The following is a 24,330-nucleotide window of genomic DNA, read 5'->3' on the forward strand; positions in this document are numbered from 1 at the left end:
GATCAGAAAAGTGCCTAGGAATCACCTCTCCCATAATAGTTGAGTACTGGCAGGTAGGACAGACTACATCAAATCTAACCCCCTCAATGTGTGGATGATAAGACTGAGGTCCAGAGAGGGGAAATAACTTGCCTAGACCAAACCAGTGGCAGAGCCAGGATTTGGACCAGCTCTCCAAGCTCTCAGTTTGGGGCCCTCTCCCCTCTGTTGCAGTCTAGGATAGCATCTCAGAGACTGAACTGGAGGAGAGCAGCTGGAAGTAGAAGGCCATGGGAAGTCTACAGCCCTACCTCCCCATCTAGACCAGAGATCCCGAAGCCAGCCAGTCAAAATGTTTATTGAACACATCACCCTGCTCCCCATGCTGGGATAATCTGGGAAGTCTGTGTACTGAGCAGCCACACAGAGAGACAACAAAGAAAACTTGTGGTGGGCTTCCAGGAGGAGGAGAAATAAGGCGGATCTGGTATTCATGAGAAGGAAGGAACATTGAGAGCAGACTTGGATGAAGATGTAGAAAGACCTCCAGGAGAAGGAGTGTCTTTTCACTTGGGTTCCATCTTGCTCTTGACCAAGGTCTCCACCTCCTTCATGAACCGGAGACACAGTTCCTCTTCCCATGGCAAAGCAATGCACTGCACAGCCACTGGAAGCCCCACAGATCCTCTCACCGCCTGCAGGGAGAGAGGGCCTATGGACTCAGAGCCTGCTTCCTGCTCACAGGCCCCTTGCCCATCCATCCTCACCACCCATAGGTGTGTATTAATCCAAATATCTCACTCCCAGTCTATATTAAAGTAGACATGTCCTGGATCTCAGAGTTCCAGGCTTCCTCAGCTCTCAGCAAAACCTGGAAAAACTGTTCTGCTTTGGCTACAATTCTCCAGGGTTAGGATGGAAAACTTGCTCCCTGTGTAGACAGCTGACTCTAAGGATGAAATATAACACTGAGTATTCACCCCGTGTTCTCAGCAAAGGAAAAGAGAATGTCCAAATCCCTGACCCAGGGCCTGATTGCACTTCTGCAAGGAAAGGGGTGCCTTGACTCCAAAACACAGCTCCAGGAACATGGGAGTTGAGCCTGAGTCCCTGCCATGAAAATCAAACATACTTGTAGGCATTCAAACATGTTTTCATTGCTTCAAGATGATACCATATACGCCCTTACTTGCCTTTGTCTCTGGAGCCAGGTCCCATGGCTTCGAGTCCTGGCTCCTTCAGTTCAGCTGGCTATATGGCTTTGGTCAAGTCCCTTAACCTATCTGTTCTTTCATTTCCTCATTTGGAAAACCTCATGGGACAGTTATGGGATTTAATGATTTAATATATATACAGCACTTTTAAACAGCTCTTGGAACAGAGTAAGAGCTCAAGACACATTAGATAGTATCGTTATTGTTATTTTCACAGAATTCAGGTCAGCAGTTCCACTGGGTAACTCTAGCACTAAAATCAATTTCCAGGAAAAATAAGTTACTTAATGTCTGACTCAGACACATGCATACTTTTCAGAGCCAGTTTCTCTCTTTCCCTCTCTCTCTTCCCCTCTCTCACCCTAGTCAGGGCTGTTATTTTAGACCATGAATTCAATAGGTCCATAGAAATATTTCCTTTGTGAAGCCCTCTTTGAATTAGTAATAGCATTTATTCAACAGTTCCTACATACAGGGCATTATGCTAATTGCTTCACTTTTTTTCGATTTAACCTTTAACACAACCCCACAAAGTAAAAGTAGAATGAAAAGTGAAAGTGAAAGTCGCTCAGTCATGTCAGACTCTTTGCGACCCCATGGACTGTATATAGAGTCCATGGAATTCTCCAGGCCAGAATACTGGAGTGGGTAGTCTTTCCCTTCTTCAGGGGATCTTCCCAATCCAGGGATCGAACCCAGGTCTCCCACATTGCAGGCGGATTCTTTACCAACTGAGCCACCAGGGAAGCCCAAATTCTGTCTTCCTAGAGAAAAAAACTGTGTCCAGTTCAGTTACATAGTGACCTGCTAACAAGTACCTTCACCTTGTAACCTTCACAGTAACCTCCTAGCCTTCACCTTTCTTCACCACCCCTGTCTCTGGGATCGACCTTCCCTACAGAAGTGTCGAGGAAGCCACTGCTTTTGCACAGTGGTTCTCCCCTCACGAGGACAGAGGCTGACTTGGAGGTCAAAATAGTGTGTCTTCAGTGATGGGGTGAAACTGTAACTGAGGTGGTAAAGAGAAACACTAAGAGGGACCAGCCCCACCCTACCCCAACAGCAGGAGAGGCAGAGAGGGAAACTGACCTCCTGGAAACTTTTGTCGACGTGATCTCTGTAGTAGCCTCTGTAGAAGGCCAGTTCCTTCTCGTCCTGTGGCGTCACGGTGGTGACAGGCACCACGCCGGCAGGGAAGTTCAGGAGGTTGTAAAGGCCCAAGTAGAAACTGCTTGCTGTAGGAAGATCCAGGTAAGCTCAGGAAAATGATCAGCTCAGAAAAGACTCAGGGGACTTCCCTAATGGCCCAGTAGTTAAGAATCCTCCTTGCAATGCAGGGGATGTGGGTTCGATCCCTGGTCAGAGAACTAAGAGCCCCTATCCCTCGGAGCAACTGAGCCCAAGCACTACAACCAGAGAGGCTGTGTGCTGCAATGAAAGATCGCACATGACACATGAGAACTCGGAGTGCTGCAACCAAGACCGGAGGCAGCCAAATAAATAATTGATTAAGACAGGAGGGACAGAATGTGAGTGGGTCCCTCCTTGGGATCTTTCTTGGAACTGCAGCCTTCTGCTTGCAATAGCTGTTTCAATGCAGGGAGTCGGTCTAACAGCTGCCTACTGCTCCCCACAGTGGAGGGAAGGAGAGAGTCAGAATCTGCTCTGTGCAGATGGCCAAAAAGCACATGAAAAGATACTCGACATCACTAATTACTAGGGAAAGGCAAATCAAAACTACAATGAGGTATCACCACACACAGGTCAGAATGGCCATCACCAAAAACTCTACAAAAAATAAATGCTGGAGAGGATACGGAGAAAAGGGGACCCTCCTATCTACACTGTTGGTATGAATGTAAATCAGTGCAACCACAATGGAGAACAGTATGGAGGTTCCTTAAAAAGTTAAAATAGAGCTATTCTATGATCCAGCAATCCCACTCCTGGGCATATATGCAGAGAAATCCATAATTCAAAAAGATGCATGCACCTCAGTGTTCATCACAGCACTATTTAGAGTAGCCAAGATATGGACAAGTCTAAATGTCTATTGACGGAGGAATGGATAAAGAAGATGTGATATGTACATACAATGGAATATTACGCAGCCATAAAAGAACAAAATTATGTCATTTGCTACATGGATGGACCTAGAGATTGTCATACTGAGTGAAGTAAGTCAGACACAGAAGGACAAATACCATATGATATCGCTTATATGTGGATTCTAAAACAAATAATACAAAAGAACTTATTTGTGAAACAGAAATGGAGTCCTGAATATAGAAAACAAACTTATGGTCATCAAAAGGGTGGGGAAGGGATAAATTGGGAGATTTGGATTGACTTATACAGTGGAAGTGACAAATAGATTCACGGGATTAGATCTGAGGAGTGCCTGAAGAACTACGGATGGAGGTTTGTGACACTGTACAGGAGGCAGTGATCAAACCAGCCCCAAGAAAAAGAAATGCAAAAAGGCAAAATGGTTGTCGGAGGAGGCCTTACAAATAGCTGAGAAAAGAGGAAAAGCAAAAGGCAAAGGAGAGAAGGATATATCCATGTGAATGCAGAGTTCCAAAGAATAGCAAAGAGAGATAAGAAAGCCTTCCTCAGAGATCAATGCAAAGAAATAGAGGAAAACAATAGAATGGGAAAGACTAGAGATTTCTTCAAGCAAATTAGATACCAAGGGAACATTTCATGCAAAGATGGGCTCAATAAAGGATAGAAAAGGTATGGACCTAACAGAAGCAGAAGATATTAAGAAGAAGTGGCAAGAATACACAGAAGAACTATACAAAAAAGATCTTAATGATCCAGATAACCACAATGGTGTGATCACTCACCTAGAGCCAAACATCCTGGAATGTGAAGTCAAGTGGGCCTTAGAAAGCATCACTACAAACAAAGCTAGTGGAGGTGATGGAATTTCAGCTGAGCTATTTCAAATCCTGAAAGATGATGCTGTGAAAGTGCTGCACTCAATATGCCAGCAAATTTGGAAAACTCAGCAGTGGCCAAGGACTGGAAAAGGTCAGTTTTCATCCCAATCCCAAAGAAAGGCAATGCCAAAGAATGCTCAAACTACCACATAATTACACTCATCTCACATGCTAGCAAAGTAATGCTCAAAATTCTCTAAACAAGGCTTCAGCAGTATGTGAACTGAGAACCTCCAGATGTTCACGCTGGATTTAGAAAAGGCAGAAAAGCCAGAGATTAAACTGCAAATATCTGTTGGATCACAGAAAAAGCAAGATAATTCCAAAAAAAGTTCTACTTCTGCTTCATTGACTACACCAAAGCCTTTGACTGTGTGGATCACAACAAACTGGACAATTCTTAAAGAGACAGGAATACCAGACCACCTTACCTGCCTCCTGAGAAATCTATGCAGGTCAAAAAGCAATAGTTAGAAACAGTCATGGAACAAAGATATTGTTCCAAATCGGGAAAGGGCTGTATATTGTCACCCTGCTTATTTAACTTATATACAGAGTACATCATGTGAAATACTGGGCTGGATGAAGCACAAGCTGGAATTAAGACTGCCGGGAGAAATATCAATAACTTCACATATGCAGATGACACCACCTTTATGGCAGAGAGCGAAGAGGAACTAAAAAGCTTCTTGATGAACGTGAAAGAGGAGAGTGAAAAAGATGCCTTAAAACTCAACACTCATAAAACTAAGATCATGGCATCTGTTCCCATCACTTCATGGGAAATAGATGGGGAAACAATGGAAACAGTGACAGACTTTATTTTTGGGGGGCTCCAAAATCACTGCAGATGGTGATTGCAGCCATGAATTAAAAGACGCTTGCTCCTTAGAAGAAAAGCTATGACAAACCTAGACAGCATATTAAAAAGCAGAGGCATTATTTTGCCAACAAAGGTCCATCTAGTCAAAGCTATGGTTTTTCCAGTACTCATGTATGGATATGAGAATTGGACTATGAAGAAAGCTGAGTGCCAAAGAATTGATGCTTTTAAACTGTGGTGTTGGAGAAGACTCTTGAGAGTCCCTTGGACTGCGAGGAGATCTAACCAGTCAATACAAAGGAAATCAGGCCTGAATATTCATTGGAAGGACTGATGCTGAAGCTGAAGTTCCAATAATTTGGCCACCTGATGTGAAGAACTGGCTCACTGGAAAAGACCCTGATGCTAGGAAAGATTGAAGGCAAGAGAAGGGGATGACAGAGGAAAAGAAGGTTGGGTGGCTTCACCGACTCTGTAGACGTGAGTTTGAGCAAGCTCCGGGAGTTGATGATGGACAGGGAAGCCTGACATGCTGCAGTCCATGGGTCGCAAAGAGTCAGACATGACTTAACCGATGCACACTACTGTATGTAAAATATATAACAAATAAGAACCGGCTGCATAGCACAGGGAACTCTACTCAGTACTCTGTAATGGCCTATGTGGGAAAAGAATCTAAAAAAACAGAGTGGGTATATGTATGTGTGTTAGTTGTTCAGTCGTGTCCATATCTTTGAGACCCCATGGACTGTAGCCGGCTAGGCTCCTCAGTCCATGGGTTTCTCCAGGCAAGAGAACTGGAGTGGGTTGCCACTCTTCTCCAGGGGTCAAACCTGGGTCTCTTGCATTGAAGGCAGATTCTTTACCATCTGTGCCACCAGGGAAGCCCCCCTGGCCTCATTACATTGTTTTGGTTTTTTTTTAATTTTTTAAAAATTTGAGTCAGTTGTGGCTCACAGGGTATACATATATATTTACTTTGCTATACACCTGAAACTAAGGCAGCTTTGTAAATCACTATATGCCAATAATTTTTTTTTAATAAAAAGAATCCACACTGCAAAGCCTTACTCAGTGCCAGGCACTGCACTCCCCTCTCTACACTGCTGAGTCCTTGACTCCTCCCCTCCTCTGTGAGATGAGGATTACTAGTCCCCGTGTACAAATGGGAAACCAAGGAGGCAGACAGATACACAGCTAGTGGCTGGCAGAGGATGCAGCCATGCCCTCCAGTACTCAGGGCTCCAAGAGGGCTGGAGTGCAATCCTGAGTTGAAAAGGTAGCTCCTCCCAGCAGCCACCTGTGTGCAGGGAGTGAGAATCAGAGTGTCAGGGAGGTGGACAGAAGACGCTAGAGCAGAGCCAAGTGTGGGTTATGCCTTGGGCAACCACTGTAGGGGGACCCAGAAGAGAGGAGCCCAGGCTTGACGGGGGTTTGCATTCTGCGTGGCATCGCCTCTGAGACCTGCACCTGCGCTACACATGGGTGGCTGCCCTGTGTTGAGGCTTGCTGGCATCTGCAGGTGGGCTGCTGGGCTGAGGGCACCTCTGGAAGTGAGGCTGCAGAAAGCATGTTAAGAGTGAATGGATATGCTAAGAGAAAGAAGTCAGACCCCTGCGCCTCATACCTTTTGATTTTACTTATGTGAAATCCTAGATGAGGCAAAACTATAGTGACAGAAAGCAGACGAGTGGTGGCATGAAACGCAACAAAATATGAGGGAAATTTGGCTAATGATGGAAATAGTCTCTATTGTGATTAGGTGGTGGAGGAGAAAGGGAAGACAGAGGATGAGATTCTTGGATGGCATTACCAACTTGATGGACATGAATTTGAACAAGCTCTGGGAGTTTGATGGACAGGGAAGCCTGGCGTGCTGCAGTCCATGGGGTTGCAGAGTTGGACATGATTGAGCGACTGAACTGATACATGTATACATACATATGTTAAAATTCACCAAGTTACTTAAAACTAGTGAATTTTATCTCATGTAAATTATACTTCAATAAAGTTCATTTAAAATGTGAATGGAGGGACTTCCCTGGTGATCCAGTGGCTAAGACTCTGTGCTCCCAGGGCAAAAGGCCCAGGTTCGATCCCCGGTCAGGAAACTAGGTCCTGCATGATGCAACTAAGATCCAGTGCAGTGAAATAAATTAAAAAAAAAATTTTTTTAAGTGAATGGAGGAAATCCCCTGGTGGTCCAGTGGTTAGGACTCCATGCTTCCACTGCAGGGGGCACAGGTGCGGTCCCTGGTCAGAGATCAGGGATCTCTGATAAGATCCCAGAAACTTCACAATAAAGCCAAAACAAACGTACAAACAAACAAAGGGAATGAAAATTGGTAGGGACTGGTAACAGGTACGGGGTTTCTTTTCAGGATGATTAAAATGTTCTGGAACCAGACAGTGGTGGTGGTTGCATGACATTCTGAATATACTAGAAACCACTGAGTTGTACGCTTTAAATGGCGAATTTATGTTATCTGAATTTTATCTCCATTTAAGACAAAATTTTTAAATAGTAACTAACATCAGAGGTAAAGGCCAGAGGCTGTGGGAGGGCTCAGAAGTCCTGGACATCACAGCCCCACCCCCACCCTGCTCCCTGCCAGGGACCCGGTGTTCGCTCACCTTGCACCTTGGCAGGATAGCCAACATAGAAGGCGGGGTCCAGAGCTGGAGACAGCAGCACATCCAGGTCCAGGGACCTCCACTTGGCTATGAACTCTTGCTGATATTCCTGCAGGAATAGTGGCAGGCGGGAAAGGTGAGACTGGCAGAGGTCACTGTTTGCAGGACAAAATCAGATGCTGCCAGGCTGAGTCAGGTCAAACACCAGAAAGAATTCCCAGGCTGTGAGGTGCAGACTGAGATGGGGGTGGGGCGGGGGGAAGTCAGGGTTTTCCCAGGGGCCAAGGAGGAGGGATGAGAAGGACAGTCTCAAGCCACAGTGATCTGGGGACAATGTATCATCCTGGCCCCAAGGAGACAGACTACATTAACCTCCTGGTCATCACCCGGGTGCAGCTGAGCCTCCCCTGAAGGCCAACACAGAGATCTACCATCTACTGGGCTACTCCTGTTGCCACCCAGGGGTCTGCTGCCCCAGTTCTGGCAGTACCTCAAGGTCTCCCCAGGCATGTATTACCTCCACTGCTGTGTGCTGCTCCCACAGTTTCTTGGGTGTCCTGGGGAATGAGGAAGAAGGAGAAGTCCAAAGGTCAGCATGGGAGGACTGCTTTTTATACAAACGGGGACATGATACCCAGGAGGCAAGTTCTGGACTCTATGCAGGCTGCAAATCAGCTGGTGGACTGGGAATCACCCTGTATCTTGTCCCCTGGCCAATATCCATTACCTGTCCAATGTTCCTAAGAGGACCCATCCCCTGGTCAAAGCCCCAACACCTGTGACAGGGACCCACAGGCTCCCTCGAAACCCCAGGTCCTTTCCCCTAAACTGTGAGGCCCCAAGTCAACCCTCAGGCTGCTCCAGCCCCAGTTCTAACCAGCCCCTTAATTCCAAGCCCACCAGGCCAAGTCCAACAGCAAACCCAAACCAGACTCCTCTCCCAATCATATCCCCACCCCAACTCCAATCTTAACCCCAACCCTGACCCAAAGCTAACTTCAACTCAGGCCCAACTTTTGTCCCAATCTAACTCAGTTCTAGTGTGTACTCAGAGTTCAAGTCCAACTAAAACCCCAGTCCCACCCAAAAGTCTAAATTTAACCCCATGTCGGGCATGATTCTAAAGCCCTAATTAGATTCCAAAACCTTAAACAGCCCTGCTCACAGTGGACAAGGCCCCCAGCCACATGACCCTCACCCAGCTCCCAAGGAAACCCCTTGTGAATTGGACCTGAGGAGGCTTGATCACTTACCCTACTCCACACAACCTTTCTAAACTCTGGCTAGCCCGGGGCTCCTGGAGGTGGGGACAGAGGGGGAGGGCACTTTCAGAAACCATAGGGCAATGCTACCTGCCCGGGACAGAGGTCTGGGAAGAGAAACTCTGCCCCGCTCCCCGCCGAGCCCCTGACCACAGCACCAAACCCTGATCCCCCTCTCTAAATCCCCTTCCCTCTCGCTGAAGCTCCATCTCTTTGAGCTTCTCTGAAGCCCCCCTCCCTCTCTGACAGCATTGCTCTTTTGGCCCCCATCTCCCGTCTTTCAGTTCCTCTCCCATTGAGCCTTTCTCTGAACCACCACATTCTCTGGGCCTCATCTTCCTCTCTGACCTGACCCCCACCCCCACCCCACCCTTCACCCCCAAGGGAGCCCCCTCCCCTTTCTGAGCCCCATGTCCTCTCTGGGCCCCTCCCCCCTCCAGCCCCTCCCACTCTGAACACACACTCACGAAATACTTCCAGATCCAGGCCAAGAAACGTTTGAGTGAGTTTGGCAACCTGAGAGAGGTGACTGTGTTCTTCATGGAGGGGTCCACAATGTCCCCCTTACTGAGGAACCACAGACACACAGCTGGTCAGTTATGGCCTTCAGCTGGCCATCACCCAGCCATCAGCTTCCCCTCCCTAGATAAGCTACAGAGAGAGGTTTGACCCAAAGAAATACTCTGTTCCCAGCAGCACCACCCCAGAACATGTGCGTCCTGAAGGCAGGGCTTGGTTGGGTGACTTGCTGCTTACCGTCACACAAGGAGCCAGAGGCACCAAAGGAGCCCAGGCCTGCAGCTCCCCACCTAGGGCTCAGGCTGCCACAGCCCCTTCCTCAACCCCATTTCCATCACACCCCACATCTGAGTCCCAGCAGACATACAGTTTCTCCAGAAGGCTGGCCCCTCCATCAGCCAACAGACTCCCTGTGTACAGGTGAAAGAAGGCATACTCTGTTCGGGGGACAGAGAAGGGGATGACCTGGGGAGAGAGAGGCCGAGTCAGGGCCTGGAGCTCCTCCTGCTCTGCCCCATGTTCTCTCTGCATCTCTCAGGATTTAAAGAGAGAATACCACATTGGGAAGCCTTTGTGCTCTGCCCACTCTCTCACCCCCACACAGTGATGAGGCAGAATTTGAGCTGCTTGCTTAACTGTGATCCAGCCCCTTGCCAAGTGCTTTATTGGGAGCTCATTCAATCATCATGGCCACCCAGTGCGGTAGCAACCTGAGGCTCATAGAGATGAAGAGACTGGCTCAGCAACTCTCAAAGGGGTGGCGGGGCAGGGACAAGCCACTGGGGCATGGGAAGTAGGGGAAGAAGAGGGGCACTCTGAGGACAAGAGGCTCCTTACAGCCATTTGATGGAGACAACAGAAACCCAAGCTCTAGGAATTATAGGAGTGAGTCTCAGAGTTCCCGCTACTGAAGGGGGATGCCTTCCTCACAGGATGGGACCCACCCTGCCCCAACCTCCACTCCATCAGTCTCCAGGAAGCCTAGGGGAAACACAGTGATCTCACTAGCACAAACTCAGATGTAACCTTCCTCTCCAAGAATGGACCAACCCAGCATTCTCACTGATCTGGTCTCCCTCCCAAGGGCCAAGTAAGCCTACCTGGTGTCCTGCATCCCGGAGCAGCCTGGATGTGAGCTTCACAGCCCTGGCCATACTAGGTGATGGCTGGGTGAAGCCATCTGATTCGTAGTAGCCAATTCGAAGGGGACGGTTACTGGAGTACACCTTGGGGAAAGAGGGGCTGGGTTAGGGGAGATTGGCCAGAAGACAAGGTGGCCTCATTCCAAGGGCCCCTTGAAGCCTCCCTATATACTCTCCAGGGTTTAGGTCCTCTGAAGAACTCTCCAGAAGAGGAAGAAATGGATGGGGACATGACTGATTGGGTAGCTGAAGTGGATAGTTAAACAGATTCACGAATGAATGGGTGGGTGTATGAGATAGTGAATGGGTGAGTGGGCAAGGGTTAAACAGATAAATGGGTGGGTGGATAAATGAATGGATGGAGGTGAGTGGGCAGGCAGGCAAGTAAGTACATGAATAGACACAAATATCTTAAAGCCAAAGAAGGGTCAGGAGAAGAAGAGGATGAAGAGACCAATAGAGGCGAATAACAAATAACAGACAGTGACCACAGGCTGATTGTACTATAATATGTGTAGGGAATCAGATGAATAGATACTGGCTGATCAGTAGACAGAGGCTCTCCCTATGCAGCAGATCCTGGAGTCAGATAGGGCTGGGTTCCAAGCCACTATGTGATCATCAGAAAGTCATTTCATTTCCCTTCAGCTTCCTCACTTGTAAATGGGAGGAGTGATGCTCATTCTATAGAGTGAGTGTTAGGATGAACTACAAACAGCCACCACATAGTAGGTACCAATAAATTTTCCTGAGTGAGTTAATGCAAAAATGAAGAGTCAGAGTTAGAAGGGTCTGCAGCAAAATTCTGGTTCTACATCTTCATTGTACCAATGTGGAGGCTGAGGCCTAGAGAAGAGATGTGACTTGGTCAGGGTTACCTAGAGGCCTAACAGCCCAGCTTCCCTTGATACCAGGCTCTCTACACCACACTTGCTGAGTTTACTGCCCCTGTGTGTTGGGCAAATGATGATGGAGTCCCTCTCTGGGGTAATATCATCTATGGCTCCAGGTGGCACAGAAGCCAAAGCAGCTGGCATCTGGTCGGGTTGGGGAATGAACTGACTGAGCATGTGGGCTTCCCGCTCAGTGCACTTGGGCTGGAAAAGGAGGGCTTCACAGGGAATGGTCCTAGTGGCTGGCTGTTGAGGACTGAAGGGAGAGGAGAGGGAGCCCTCCAGGCCTGCTCCCTACCCAGCTCACCTCCTCCCTGAAGGGCAGGAAGGGCACGGTGGGGTCCAATCGGTGCATGTGTTCACTCAGCAGCGCTCGCAGGCACAGTGCCAGGCTCTCCACGTCCCAGGCCAAGGGGCCAGCCACTGTGACCACTGTACAGAGAGGGTGGAAAGAGGCAGACATGCTGCATCCTTTCTGCTTTGGGGACCCACACTGCCTGGCCTCAGAGGGTGGGACCCAGGGCCATGATCAGGGCAAAGTGAAGAGGCCCTGGGGCTGTCTTGGGTCAGGGGTTGAGAATGAGTGGAGTTGGCAGACTAGCTCAAACAAACTTCCAGCCTGAAGGGAGATTTTCCTCTGGGGCAGAACACTAGGAGACCAGCAAGTGAGGTGAAAGCTAAAGAACAGGAAGCACCTCTCCAAGGGGCAAGAGTCACTAGACTAGAAAGCCAAGCAGAACCTTCCCCCATATTCCTTGGTCACTGGTGGGGCTGGTCTGTCTGAGATACAGTGAAATGTCCTTGGGAGAAAGGCAAGCAGGTTGCCTTTGAATGGATATGGCCAACACAGACAAGAGCTTACCTGCTTTCCTGCCCTTGACAGCTGAGGCAACTCCGGAGTTGCTGCAAAACCCCACCCACCCAGAGCCCAGCTCAGCACCTGAAGGGAAGGACTTAGGTGCCAAAGAGGCTTGAACACCCAGCCAGTGCACTCCCCCAGGGCCCAGAACACAAGAATAAGAGCTGCCTCAACCCTCCCATGACTCTTTACTGAATAAATATGAGCCCTTTTACTGCCCTTCAAGGCTCTAAATTATCAACTCTTTCCATAACTTCCCTTTCTAGCCCTTCCACACATACTCACACATTGCTCCAGGCAAAATAGGCTGCTTATAGAATTACAGCCTTCTAGATGCTACTTGATGGACATGAGTTTGAGCAAGCTCCAGGAGTTGGTGATGGACAGGGAAGCCTGGCATGCTGCAGTCCATGGGGTAACAAAGAGTCGGACACAGCTGAGCAACTGAACTGAAGATGCTTCTCCAACTCTGCATGTCCATCCTTCAAAACCAAGCTCAAATGCTGCATCTTCCAGGAAGCCTTCCCTGCCTTTGACCTGCTTCTAAAAGTGTAAAATCTTGGCCTTTAATAAATTCTATTGAAGAAAATGTCAACTTCATCCCTCTCTTTGACCCTCTCTTAAGCCTGGATTCAGTTCAGTTCAGTCACTCAGTCGTGTCCGACTCTGCGACCCCATGGACGGCAGCACACCAGGCCTCCCTGTCCATCAACAACTCCTGGAGTTTACCCAAACTCATGTCCATTGAGTCGGTGATGCCATCCAACCATCTCATCCTCTGTCATCCCCTTCTCTTCCTGCCTTCAATCTTGCCCAGCATCAGGGTCTTTTCAAATGAGTCAGCTCTTTGCACCAGGTATAAGCCAGTTGGATGTTAAAGAGCACAACAGGGCTTGGGGCTGGGTCTGAGAGTGTTCTGTGTCCCTGCATAGGGCCACACAGTGTAGGTAGTCGGAGTGGGGTTGAAATATGGGTGGATGGGTGGATAGATGTATGAGTGAGTGCAAAACAGATGGAAAAATTAATGGAAATATGGATGGATTGGTGGCTGGATGGATGAATGGAGGCAAACGTGGATTGATGGATGGCTAGTTGAGTAGGTGGATGGAGAGATAAATGTCCGACTGAATGAATAAATGAATGGAAGGCAGGATGTAAGTTCTTCAAAGGCTTGGATATTGTCCATTTTGTTCACTGATGCATCCCAAGTTCAGTGTCTGGCACAGAGTAAACACTCAATAAATATTTGTCAAATAAATTAAATGGCAGATGAATGGTGAAATTGTTTGATGGATAGAAACTGGGATGGCGACTGCATGGATGCATGAATGGATGAGAAATTGATATAGATGGATAAATGGATGGATTGATGTATGAGGAAGGAAAAGGGGGGTAGCTGAGCAGATGGATGGATGAATGAATTAGTGAAATAATGAATGAGTGGACAGTCTATCCCACTCCCTCTTGTACCAAACACGGTGTGTTTAGCTGCGGGGCTGAGGCAGGAGTTACTGGAAGCCCTCCTACCTTGTCCACTTCCCCTACTACTGAGCTACTGAGAATCATTATATGGACAAGACCCCTAGTTTCTCCAGGCTGGGCTGAGCCTACCCAGGCCCCCCCCCACCAAGTACCTGAGGCGGTATCCTGTGACCCGGATACCACAGGCACCACAAAAGCTGGCTGGAATACGGATACTGCCTCCGGTGTCGGTACCCATGCCCAGGATGGAACCCCCTTTTGCCAGGAGAGCTCCTTCACCCCCCGAGGAGCCCCCAGATGTCTTCTTTAAGTTCTGAGGGTTCAGAGTCTGTCCATAGATGGGGTTGCTGCAATCAAAGCTGAGGGAAGCAGAAGAAATGGGGCTGGGAGGGGAAGGTATAACTGGAGAAGACTGCTCTGCCCATAGAGAGGCCAACCTCCCTCAGAGTCAGCCCCAGGACTGGTGAGCTCCTGCCACGGGCCAGGAACCTCCTGGTGTCCCTTCAGTTGAGGCGAGAAGCTGCTGTTGCAGGGGAGACCAACCAGGACTCCTAAAAGGAGGATCAAGGAGCCAGCAGTTCTGCTGGATAGTGGGGAACAGGTTACAAGAACAGATAGAAATGGATACCCTACCGGCTGAGTGGGGTGGGAGGAGAATAGGTTATGAGAACAATTAAAGAGCTGGAGTAGAAACAAAGATGTAACTTTTCAGTACATCTGGGCCTGAGGGCCCTTAAAGACCATGGAGTCCACACACATGTTGTCAGATAAGGACACTGAGGCTCAGAGGGCAGAAGAGACTTGCCCAAGAGCCTCCGTCCCAAAGTCTACATGACCAGCCCCCACCTCACCCTCAGCCCTTCAGCGACAGCTTCATCCTGGGCCCAGCCTTGGACCCAACCCCAGTCCCAGCCCCGGCCCCTGCCCCAGCCCGGGTTGGCCTGCCTGTTGCAGAGACCTGAGCAGCGTCTGGGAGATGTTGGTCTTAACAAAGGGAATAGCTCCCTGAGCCTTTAACACTTTCACGATGACTCCATCCTTGGCTGCCGGCTTCTCCAGGAACTGGGCCAGGCCACTCGTAGAGTCATGGCCCTGCAGGGAAGTGACACAAGCTCCAGCCCCTGGGGGTCAGAGTGGAACAAGCCACCAAACAGATTATCTCCGGCGCTCCACTCCGCTCCCAAGCATTCTCTCTCCTGCTGAGTTGCAGGTGCTACACCCTTAGGATTCATGAGTGACAGGAGAGATCAATGGTGAAGAGATTGGGTTTGGGAGCCTGACTGCTGGTTTGGTTTCCAGCTGGCCACTTTCTAACCATGGGGCCTAGATTGGGCAAGTAACTTGCCCAATGTCACACACTCAGGTGCTCACATGTACACATGCACGTGTATCCCCAGGGCTCACCATGCAGTCATAGACGTCCTTGAGACTGATGGGGACCCCATAGAGAAGTCCTCGCTCACTCTTCTTGAGTTTCTTCAATGCCTGCAATTGTTCCTCACATTCATCTAGGAAATCTGTCAGGCAATTCACCTCCTGGTGTACCTTCATTGCCTGAGCATCATTGAGGGAAACCAGAGAGGGGCTCAGGGCGTGACCAGGTGCAGGATACTGAGTCACCCCAGCCCCTCTGCCCATCCTGACTCAGAGCAGAAGTGACAGATGACTGTGGCACAAGCTCCCTCCCAAGCTGGCTGCAGTGCCACAGGGTCACACCTGTCCCTCAACTATTCCACCCAGAGCCCCAAGATTGGGCTCTGACCAGAACCGCACCTCCTCTAGGTAACTGCAGAGGACACTCTCCAAACTCAGCTCATCAGCAAGCAGCTTCTGGACCAGCTTCTCCAGCGGCAGCTCCAGAATGGGCTTGGGGTCCAGCTCTGGCTCCTGCAGAGATGGGGGATATCACACTGCTCCACCCAGGGCCCTCCCACCATGAACATCATGCCCAGGTGGGCACAGAGTACCCATCACATGTTCCTGGGCCCATCCTTAGCTTTAAAGACATCTCCCAATCAGTCTCCAGGTTGGCATAAGAGCCCTCCAGGGGCACAAGTGTCCTCCTCTGTGTCAGCCTCCCCAGAGTCCAACCCCAGGGCCCAGTGCAGAGAAGGCCAGCCCCCTCCTCATGCAGCTATCCAACAGGGCCCCCCATGGAGTGGGAGGGACTCTACATGCACATCTTGGGATGCAGGGCTTATGAAAAGTGAGGCTCAGTTCTGTGAGGTTTGCCTTTAGGAGTCACCCCCTCCCCCAGCATCCCACCTTTCCTTCTTCTCCAGTCCTCCCACACCTGCCAATCTGACCTTGTGGAAAGGTCAGGGTGGCAGGAGAGCTGGGAGCCAGCCCTGACCACCTGGTCAGCCTAGCCCTGGTCAGTGGGGTAACGCAGGTGAACCCCTCCCCCTCCCGTGGCCTAGGTCTCCTCAGAGAGGAAAGTATCAGAATACAGTCATGAGTCAGCCATGCAGCGGAGCACAGACAAGCCCCCCAGCTGCCCTGAGCCCAGAAGCCTGAATCACCCTGAGGACTCCTAATCAAGGACCCAGCACACAGTGGGCATTCAAGAAGATGAAGTTGCCTCTTTTTGTCCTCCATGGTCCCAGCTGAGCCCCCGATGCCTTCAAGTTGGAATGTGGGTTGGGTGGGCCTTTCTCAGTCCTGGAGGGGACATAGGGAGACAGAGGGATTTTCCTGGGAGGTTGGGGCTTCAAGGCTTCTTGGATTCTTCCAGTCCTCATCTTATTCTCCTCTGTAGCATCTGACTGTTAAGAAACTTCCCTCTGGAAGTGCTCCATGCCCTCGACTCTCCTGACTTCCCTCTCCCTTCCAGCAATTCCTGCTCCGTCTCTTCTGACCCTCTTCCTCCAGTAAATGTTGGCCACCTCTCTCCCTACCTGTCTATCTTCTCTGGTGAACTCAGTGGCCAGTTCTCCCCATTTCTCCAGTCCAGACCTACTTCCCATCAGGCCTCAGGCCCATTTACCCACCCATGGACCCACAGACATCCAGGACTCATCATTTTTCTGTCAAACCTGTTCCTCTTCATGAGATTCCCAACCGATGACACTTGTGTCATCAACACAGTGAATCTCAGATCCCCTCACCCAAGTTCTGATCATGGCTAGATAAATACCAACACAATTACACATAAAATGTGTTACAACATTTAAATATATGTCGGGCCACCTTCCAAGAATTTTACAGATAATAATTTATATTATTCCTTGCAACAACTCTAAGAGGTAAGCCATGTGATTTTCTCATTTTACAGCAGAAGAAGGTGCTGAGGCACAGAGAGCTGTTTACCCAAGGATCTGGGTTCACTGGGCAGTGCAGTCCCAGCCACCATTCTCTTATCCACACTCAGTGCTGACAGGTGGCTCTGCCTCCTTCAAATCTCTCACTTCTGACTTCTCAGACTCCTTCCTGCCTAGAACCTTCTCTCTCTCTCAGTCTTCTTACAGCCTCCTCACTGGCCTCCCTGCCTCTAGTCTTCCCTACCAACCCAGCCTCTTCACTACGGCCAGGGTGATACTTGTAGTTGTTGTATTCAGTCCTCAGTCATGTCTGACTCTTTGTTACCCTTTGTATTGCAGTCCACCAGGCTCCTCCATTCATGGAATTTTCCAGGCAAGAATATTGGAGTGAGTTGCCATTTCCTCCGTCAGGGATTTTCCCCACCCAGGAGTGGAACCTGAATCTCTTGCATTTCCCGCTCTGGCAGGTAGATTCTTTATCTGCTGAGCTATTGGGAAAGCTCAAGAATACTGTGTGGATAGCCATTTCTTTGTCCAAGAGATCTTCCTGACCCAGGGATCGAAACTGTGTTTCCTGCATTGCAGGCTAGTTCTTTACCGCCTGAGCCATAACTATTTACATAAAACCCACAACATGTTCCTAGTGCAGTAAGTACTGGGTAACTGAGAATATTGGTGTATCTATATGTGAACACATTAGATGTTTATGGTGACCCTTGTAGAAAGAGAATGTTGTTGCAACTTCATTCTGAGGGCTCCCCTGGTGGCACCATGTGAACAAGTGCCCACCATCCATATAGACCCCTGAAGCCATTGCTCCCTGGCAGTTGTCCTTATGTGGCCACTGGTGAAAATGACAGCCTGCCAGGAACTGGGTAGAGGTGGGGAGAGAAGGCCAGGGTGGTGAGAATGGTGGCCCTGCAGGCCTCTGCTGGTACTGCCCCTATGCCAGCACTCCAGTGACATGGGGTGTGAGGCTTTCAAGGGTCCAAGAAAGCTTTTTACCAACCCTGATGAATGGAACAAATCTACTAGAACAAATTCACTGAAACTCACTAGAAACCCACTCAGCAAGGACAACATTATTGCTGAAATGAGAATATCATTTAGAAAATGCATGCTGTGTACCCAGGCACCACTGTCAAAATTATTAACTTGTGGACTATAATTATAATGATCATTCCATCATAGAGGTGAGTAGGTGCAGGCACAGAGGAATCATTTAAAATGTGAGCGTTAGAGTCAGGATTCGAACACAGTCAGTCCAGCACTGTCTTAACCACCACACTCTTAGCCCACAGGTTACACAGCTTCTCCCAAGGCTTGTAAGATTAGGGTCAATGAAATTTATATGAGATTCTAATAACAATGTTTATTGTTGAAAACAGAGATCCCTGAAGACTATATAAAATCTCAAAAGGTATCAGAAGAGCCAGGAATTCTGAGTGTCACTGCTACTGGTTCAGCAGAAGCTGAACAAAACTCAGCCTAAGAAATGATACATTAGTGTTGAAAGTTTCTACTTAATGAGACTGCAGGTCACCTAATGACCCAGCTTATTGAGAGAGCTTAATAAAGCTTTTAATAAAGCTCTAAAGATAGGGACATCTTCAAAAGATGATCATCACATCAGAAAAGCCCCACAAATTCTCAAAAGATCAACAAATTATTTGGAAATTATTACAATAATTTGATGAAAGAATTGAACTTCAACTTATATCACTTTTAAGCCATTTTAGTATACAGTTTAGAACAAATCACCCCTCCAGCCAAGCCCCACAGCTCCCAGGACAGCCGGCCTTCTGCACACTCCACTAGGGCCGCCTCCATGTGTGGTTTGAAAATCAAAGAAAATATACTTCAAAGTTTTTAGTAAATTGGTTATTAATCTTTCCAAAGTGGTCGTTACATATGTTTAATATCAAAAAATCCCTCAACCTTCAGGGTGGCAGTTTCCACCTGAAGTGACCAGAGCCTCCTAGCCAACAGCCGTCAATCAGTAGATCCTACAAATATTATTTTCTAAGTGTTCTATAGCAGCAGTGCCCAGACTTTTTGGCACCAGGGACTGGTTTCATGAAGACAATTTTCCCATGGGTTTGGGTGTTGCAAGCAATGGGCAGAAGCTGTGAATACAGATGAGGCTTCGCTCACTCAGCTGCCACTCACCTCCTGCGGTGAGGTTCCAGGGGTTGGGGACACTCCCCGCCTCCCCACCACTTTGTAGAAACAGTGCCTTACCTCAGGCTTTTCTCTCTCTGGTACTGCCTTTCTTGTTCCCTCCTCCTTTTGAAACAGCTCCTACATATCCTTCAAGGCTTAGTTCCAAAACCACTTTCTTGTGAAACCTTCCCCACACAACCGTCTCCGGGTAGCAGATCACCTCTCCTGCCAAGTCCCACAGCTTTGAGGGCATCTGACCTTTGCCACCATCCGCTGGATCATCGAAAAACCAAGAGAGTTCCAGAAAAACATCTATTTCTGCTTTATTGACTATGCCAAAGCCTTTGACTGTGTGGATCACAATAAACTGTGGAAAATTCTGAAAGAGATGGGAATACCAGACCACCTGACCTGCCTCTTGAGAAATCTGTATGCAGGTCAGGAAGCAACAGTTAGAACTGGACATGGAACAACAGACTGGTTCCAAATAGGAAAAGGAGTACGTCAAGGCTGTATATTGTCACCCTGCTTATTTAACTTATATGCAGAGTACATCATGAGAAGTGCTGGACTGGAAGAAGCACAAGCTGGAATCAAGATTGCCGGGAGAAATATCAATAACCTCAGATATGCAGATGACACCACCCTTATGGCAGAAAGTGAAAAGGAACTAAAAAGCCTCTTGATGAAAGTGAAAGTGGAGAGTGAAAAAGTTGGTGTAAAGCTCAACATTCAGAAAACGAAGATCATGGCATCCGGTCCCATCACTTCATGGGAAATAGATGGGGAAACAGTGGAAACAGTGTCAGACTTTATTTTGGGGGGCTCCAAAATTACTGCAGATGGTGATTGCAGCCATGCAATTAAAAGACTCTTAGTCCTTGAAAGGAAAGTTATGACCAACCTAGATAGCATATTCAAAAGCAGAGACATTACTTTGCCAGCAAAGGTCCATCTAGTCAAGGCTATGGTTTTTCCTGTGGTCATGTATGGATGTGAGAGTTGGACTGTGAAGAAAGCTGAGCACCGAAGAATTGATGCTTTTGAACTGTGGTGTTGGAGAAGACTCTTGAGAGTCCCTTGGACTGCAAGGAGATCCAACCAGTCCATTCTAAAGGAGATCAGCCCTGGGTGTTCTTTGGAAGGAATGATGCTAAAGCTGAAACTCCAGTACTTTGGCCACCTCATGCGAAGAGTTGACTCATTGGAAAAGACTCTGATGCTGGGAGGGATTGGGGGTAGGAGGAGAAGGGGACAACAGAGGATGACATGGCTGGATGGCATCACTGACTCGATGGACGTGAGTCTGAGTGAACTCCGGGAGTTGGTGATGGACAGGGAGGCCTGGCGTGCTGCGATTCATGGGGTCGCAAAGAGTCAGACACGACTGAGCGACTGAAGTGAAGTGAAGTGACCTTTGCCACTCTCAGCTGAACTGCCTGCCTCCCTTCATGGTTCTTGAAGCTCTGCTTCCATCACACCCCACCCAGACTAGGAGCCTCTTTAAGGCAAGCTTGGGTCCGATGTCAAATGTCAGATTACCTGAATAATGAATCTGTCCTCAGGGTCCAGCAGAGAAAGACCCAGGAGAATCCTTTGTAAAATGTTCCTAAATGGAACTGAATTGGATTTGTTTGAATCCTGTGAGGGTTTGACCTATGTTTCAGCCTCCCATCTGCCTGGATCAGAAAGCTGGTCAACTGACCTTGAGGGTAACCCTGGCAGAGGAGTGATCTGATTGGAAAGGTGTCCAGGACAGATCTGTATAACTTTGTTGGGAAGAGAATAAGGTGCTGAGAGCCAAGAGACTTTGGTTGGAGGCACCATGGGTGATCTCACTCCAAACCCTTTACAGTCTTCCAGCCACCCAGATACCCCTTTCCAGGTACCCAGCCTAATAACTACTTATCCCAAATATCCACACGTACACCAACCAGATGCCCAGTGACAGTGAATTCACTCAGTCATGTCCGACTCTTTGCGACTCCATGGACTGTAGCCTACCACGCTCCTCCATCCATGGGATTTTCCAGGCAAGAATACTGGAATGCGTTGCCATTTCCTTCTCCAGAGGATCTTCCTGACCCAGGAATCGAACCTGGGTCTCCCGCATTGTAGGCAGACGCTTTACTGTCTAAGCCACCAGGGAAGTCCAAGACACACCCCAAACCAGACATCCTCAAACACCAGACACAATCACATGGATACATACTCAACCAAACATACAGACCCAAACCAGCTACACATATCCAGATGAATATACCCCAATGAATAACACATGTACACTCAACCAGGCCCACACCAAGGCAAATAACCAAACACAAACAGCTCACAGCCAGATACACACCCAGCCAGCACACAGGAGGGACACACAAGCAGACCCTGGTGTTTGCAGTGAAGGAACCTAAAGCCGCCACTTTGCACAGATGGGGCCTCCCCGCACACACAGGAATCCTCTCCATCACGCGGCATCGCTGCAGCAACCCCATTAGCCCAGATTTCCTCCTCATCAACCAGGGAGGGGCAGCTGCTCTCTGGGGGCAGATTGATTTATCCAACTAATTAGCCCCAATTAATATTAATACACAGTCTCAGAAACTGCAGCAGCTAGGGCAGAGGAACTGTCCACCGGGGCCATCAATCACCATCCGGGGAGATGGCAAAGGACACTCAGGAACTCTGGAGCATGGGGATAGCACCTCAGGCACTACCCCAACCCCCACTCCCAGAAGGAGTCCACCACAGTCACCCAAGATACCACGAGCCCACCTCTCCTTGGGCAGATGGGGAATACAAGGCCCAGGAAAAGGATGGTCACATTGTGCAGGCTACCCAACAAACCACAGTCGCCGTGTAGAGTTGTCTCCATGCCTCTCCCTCCCCACTCTCTGCCGCTCTCGACAGGCTCCGCTCTCGACAGACACACCCACATCTCAACTGCCAGCCACAGTGAGTGCCTCATTGTCTTGCACCATTGGCCGTCAAACTGTCCAAGCCCCTGGGTGAGAAACATAGCTTCCGGGCAGACTCACAGATTTAGAAAACAAACTTAAGGTTGCCAGGGGGAAGGATGCAGGGAAAGGATAGTTAGGGAGTTCGGGATCGACACGTATGCACTGCTATATTTTAAATGGATAACCAACAAGGATCTACTGTATAGCACGGGAAACTCAGCTCAATGTTATACGGCGGGCTGTATGGAAGGGGAGTTGAGCGGAGAATGGACACACGGAGACATGCGTATACATGGCTGAGTCACTCTGAAATCCACCTGAAACTACCATAGCTATACCCCAGTGTAAAATTAGGTTTAAAGGACAAAAAAATTAGTAAACTCAGATTCACTTCAGAGCCTGTGCTCTTAACAATTAAAGGAAAGAAACAAAGCTTCCTGTGAAGACCCCACCTTCAGTGATCCCCAGTGTTTTGCATCTGTCGTGTGCTCAGCAAAAATTTGCAGAACCCCCATGTGGGGGATGAAGGGGATGAGAGGCAGAATTTGAAGACCAGGGTCCTGTCCCAGTGGGGTCTAAGGGTGCTCAGGGGCTGAAAGAAGCCTGGCCTCCTACCTCCAGTTGCCTCCATCAGTTTTAGTTCAACAAATAGCCCAGGTAAATACCCACCATGCAGCCGAGCCCTGTGACAGGCACTGGAAGAAAGAGAAAACACACTGCCCCTGACCTCAAGGGGCTCAAAGGACACAGATGAAGGAGGAACTGATGGGGACACAAGAAGCCAGCTTAGGGAGCTGGCGGGGGGTGGGGGGTTGCTGCTCCCTGTCTTCTGAAGGAGATGAGGTCATGGGAGGAGCTCTGTCCTGAGGTGGGACCCACTATTGGGATTGAGGGTCAATGTCCACTCACCTGCTGCCGGAGACGTTCTGCCAGGGCTGCCATCCGCCTCAGAGCCTCCTCCCTACGCTTCTGCGCCCTGGGGATCTTGCTCCATGCTGGAGCCTGCCACCAGAAGAGCATGGTGGCCCCCAGCAAGACAACCCCTAGCAGGGCCACCGGGAGTAACACCACCAGCGAGTGAGATAGCCAGATCACCCCAGGCATTGTGGGACCCGTGCAGATGCACCAGCTGCTTCCTCAGGAAGGCTGCCTTTTTATTTATCAGCTCCACCCTCCCACGCCTGTTTCCCAAAGAGGCGGAGCCCCAGGTGTTGGCAGAACCTAACCTCATCCCATCTAGCCCTTACAGCCATCTGGACATGTCCTTATGCAAATAAAGTCCTCCGTTCCTCGGGCCAGGCAGATGAAGGGGCTGTGGCAGAAACTAGCCTGAAGAGGAGCCCAGGACACCAGGTGGGCAGGTGACTAGGCTCTGATCCCACTTTCTTTACATTCTCCTCCCTCATCCCACCCACCCCTCAGACACCCCACCAGCACCCCAACCTGACCCTCTCCAGTTCTCAGTGGGTTGCTCCTATGGTTTCCTGTGGTCTGCAGGATAATCACCAACCCCCTTAACATGACTCTCAGGCCACAGGGAGGTGGACTGAACAGCCCACCTGCCCAGAATTAGCAGCTCACTCTGGGGGTATCTGAGGCCCAGGCAGGGAAGAAAGGAAGGGACACCTGGGGATGCAGGCAAAGTTCAGAAGGCATCCGTCCCAGGAGACATGATGTCAGAAAGTGAGGACCAAGGCAGGCAGGCGTAGTCCTCGCCCCTTCCCCTGCCAGCCCAGATGAACTTCTGTTCCTGATTCCCCAGGCAAGGCCACTGCTGCCCCTGGGACTGCTTCACCCTAGTCGACTGCTTCACCCTTCCAGACCCATCTCCCATTTCCTCACTGGACTAGGGACTCCCTACCACCAAGGAAAGCAGGCATCTTCAGGGTGAGGTGGGATGGGGTAGGGTGAGGAGGTGGACGTGACTTCCTGCAGGAAAGACCAAGAGGATGTGCAGCAGCAGAACAGGAGGAACTTGATCTTGGAGTCCTTCTACGCCTGTCTGTTTGGGCCTGATCCTCTGTATCAGAGAGGGAGAAGGGAGCAGTCGGAAACATCTGAGGCTGCCAGTCACTGGCAACCTGGAAAATGGTGGCTCCATCCTCAATACTGGAAAGTCAGCAGCAGATTTGCCGGGAAAGAGATGAGTTTGTGGTTAGTAATGTTGAGTCTGAGCACCCAGAGTGGATTGGAGTCAG

General features: G+C 49.3%; 1 protein-coding gene across 2 annotated transcripts; it reads right to left on the minus strand.

Moving 5' to 3' along the window:
* Nucleotides 1–319: 319 nt before the first annotated feature.
* On the minus strand, nt 320–23,517 carry LOC113889939 (vitamin D3 hydroxylase-associated protein-like). Of its 2 annotated transcripts, XM_027537376.1 has the most exons (15): nt 23,042–23,517; nt 15,529–15,642; nt 15,160–15,309; nt 14,714–14,847; nt 13,908–14,114; nt 12,277–12,317; nt 11,722–11,846; nt 10,480–10,605; nt 9,747–9,844; nt 9,328–9,427; nt 8,852–8,895; nt 8,116–8,155; nt 7,599–7,707; nt 2,283–2,428; nt 320–674 (listed from the first exon to the last, which is right to left on the minus strand). In XM_027537376.1, exons 1-15 carry the CDS (start codon nt 23,234–23,236, stop codon nt 546–548), a joined length of 1,758 nt encoding a protein of 585 aa, XP_027393177.1. In that variant the 5' UTR covers nt 23,237–23,517; the 3' UTR covers nt 320–545. The 2 variants fall into 2 exon arrangements, with proteins under 2 accessions (XP_027393177.1, XP_027393178.1); XM_027537377.1 differs by lacking the exons at nt 8,852–8,895; nt 9,328–9,427.
* Between the last annotated feature and the right edge of the window lie 813 nt (nt 23,518–24,330).

Source organism: Bos indicus x Bos taurus, chromosome 3 (genome assembly GCF_003369695.1).
Source record: "Bos indicus x Bos taurus breed Angus x Brahman F1 hybrid chromosome 3, Bos_hybrid_MaternalHap_v2.0, whole genome shotgun sequence".
Classification (NCBI taxonomy): Eukaryota; Metazoa; Chordata; class Mammalia; order Artiodactyla; family Bovidae; genus Bos; species Bos indicus x Bos taurus.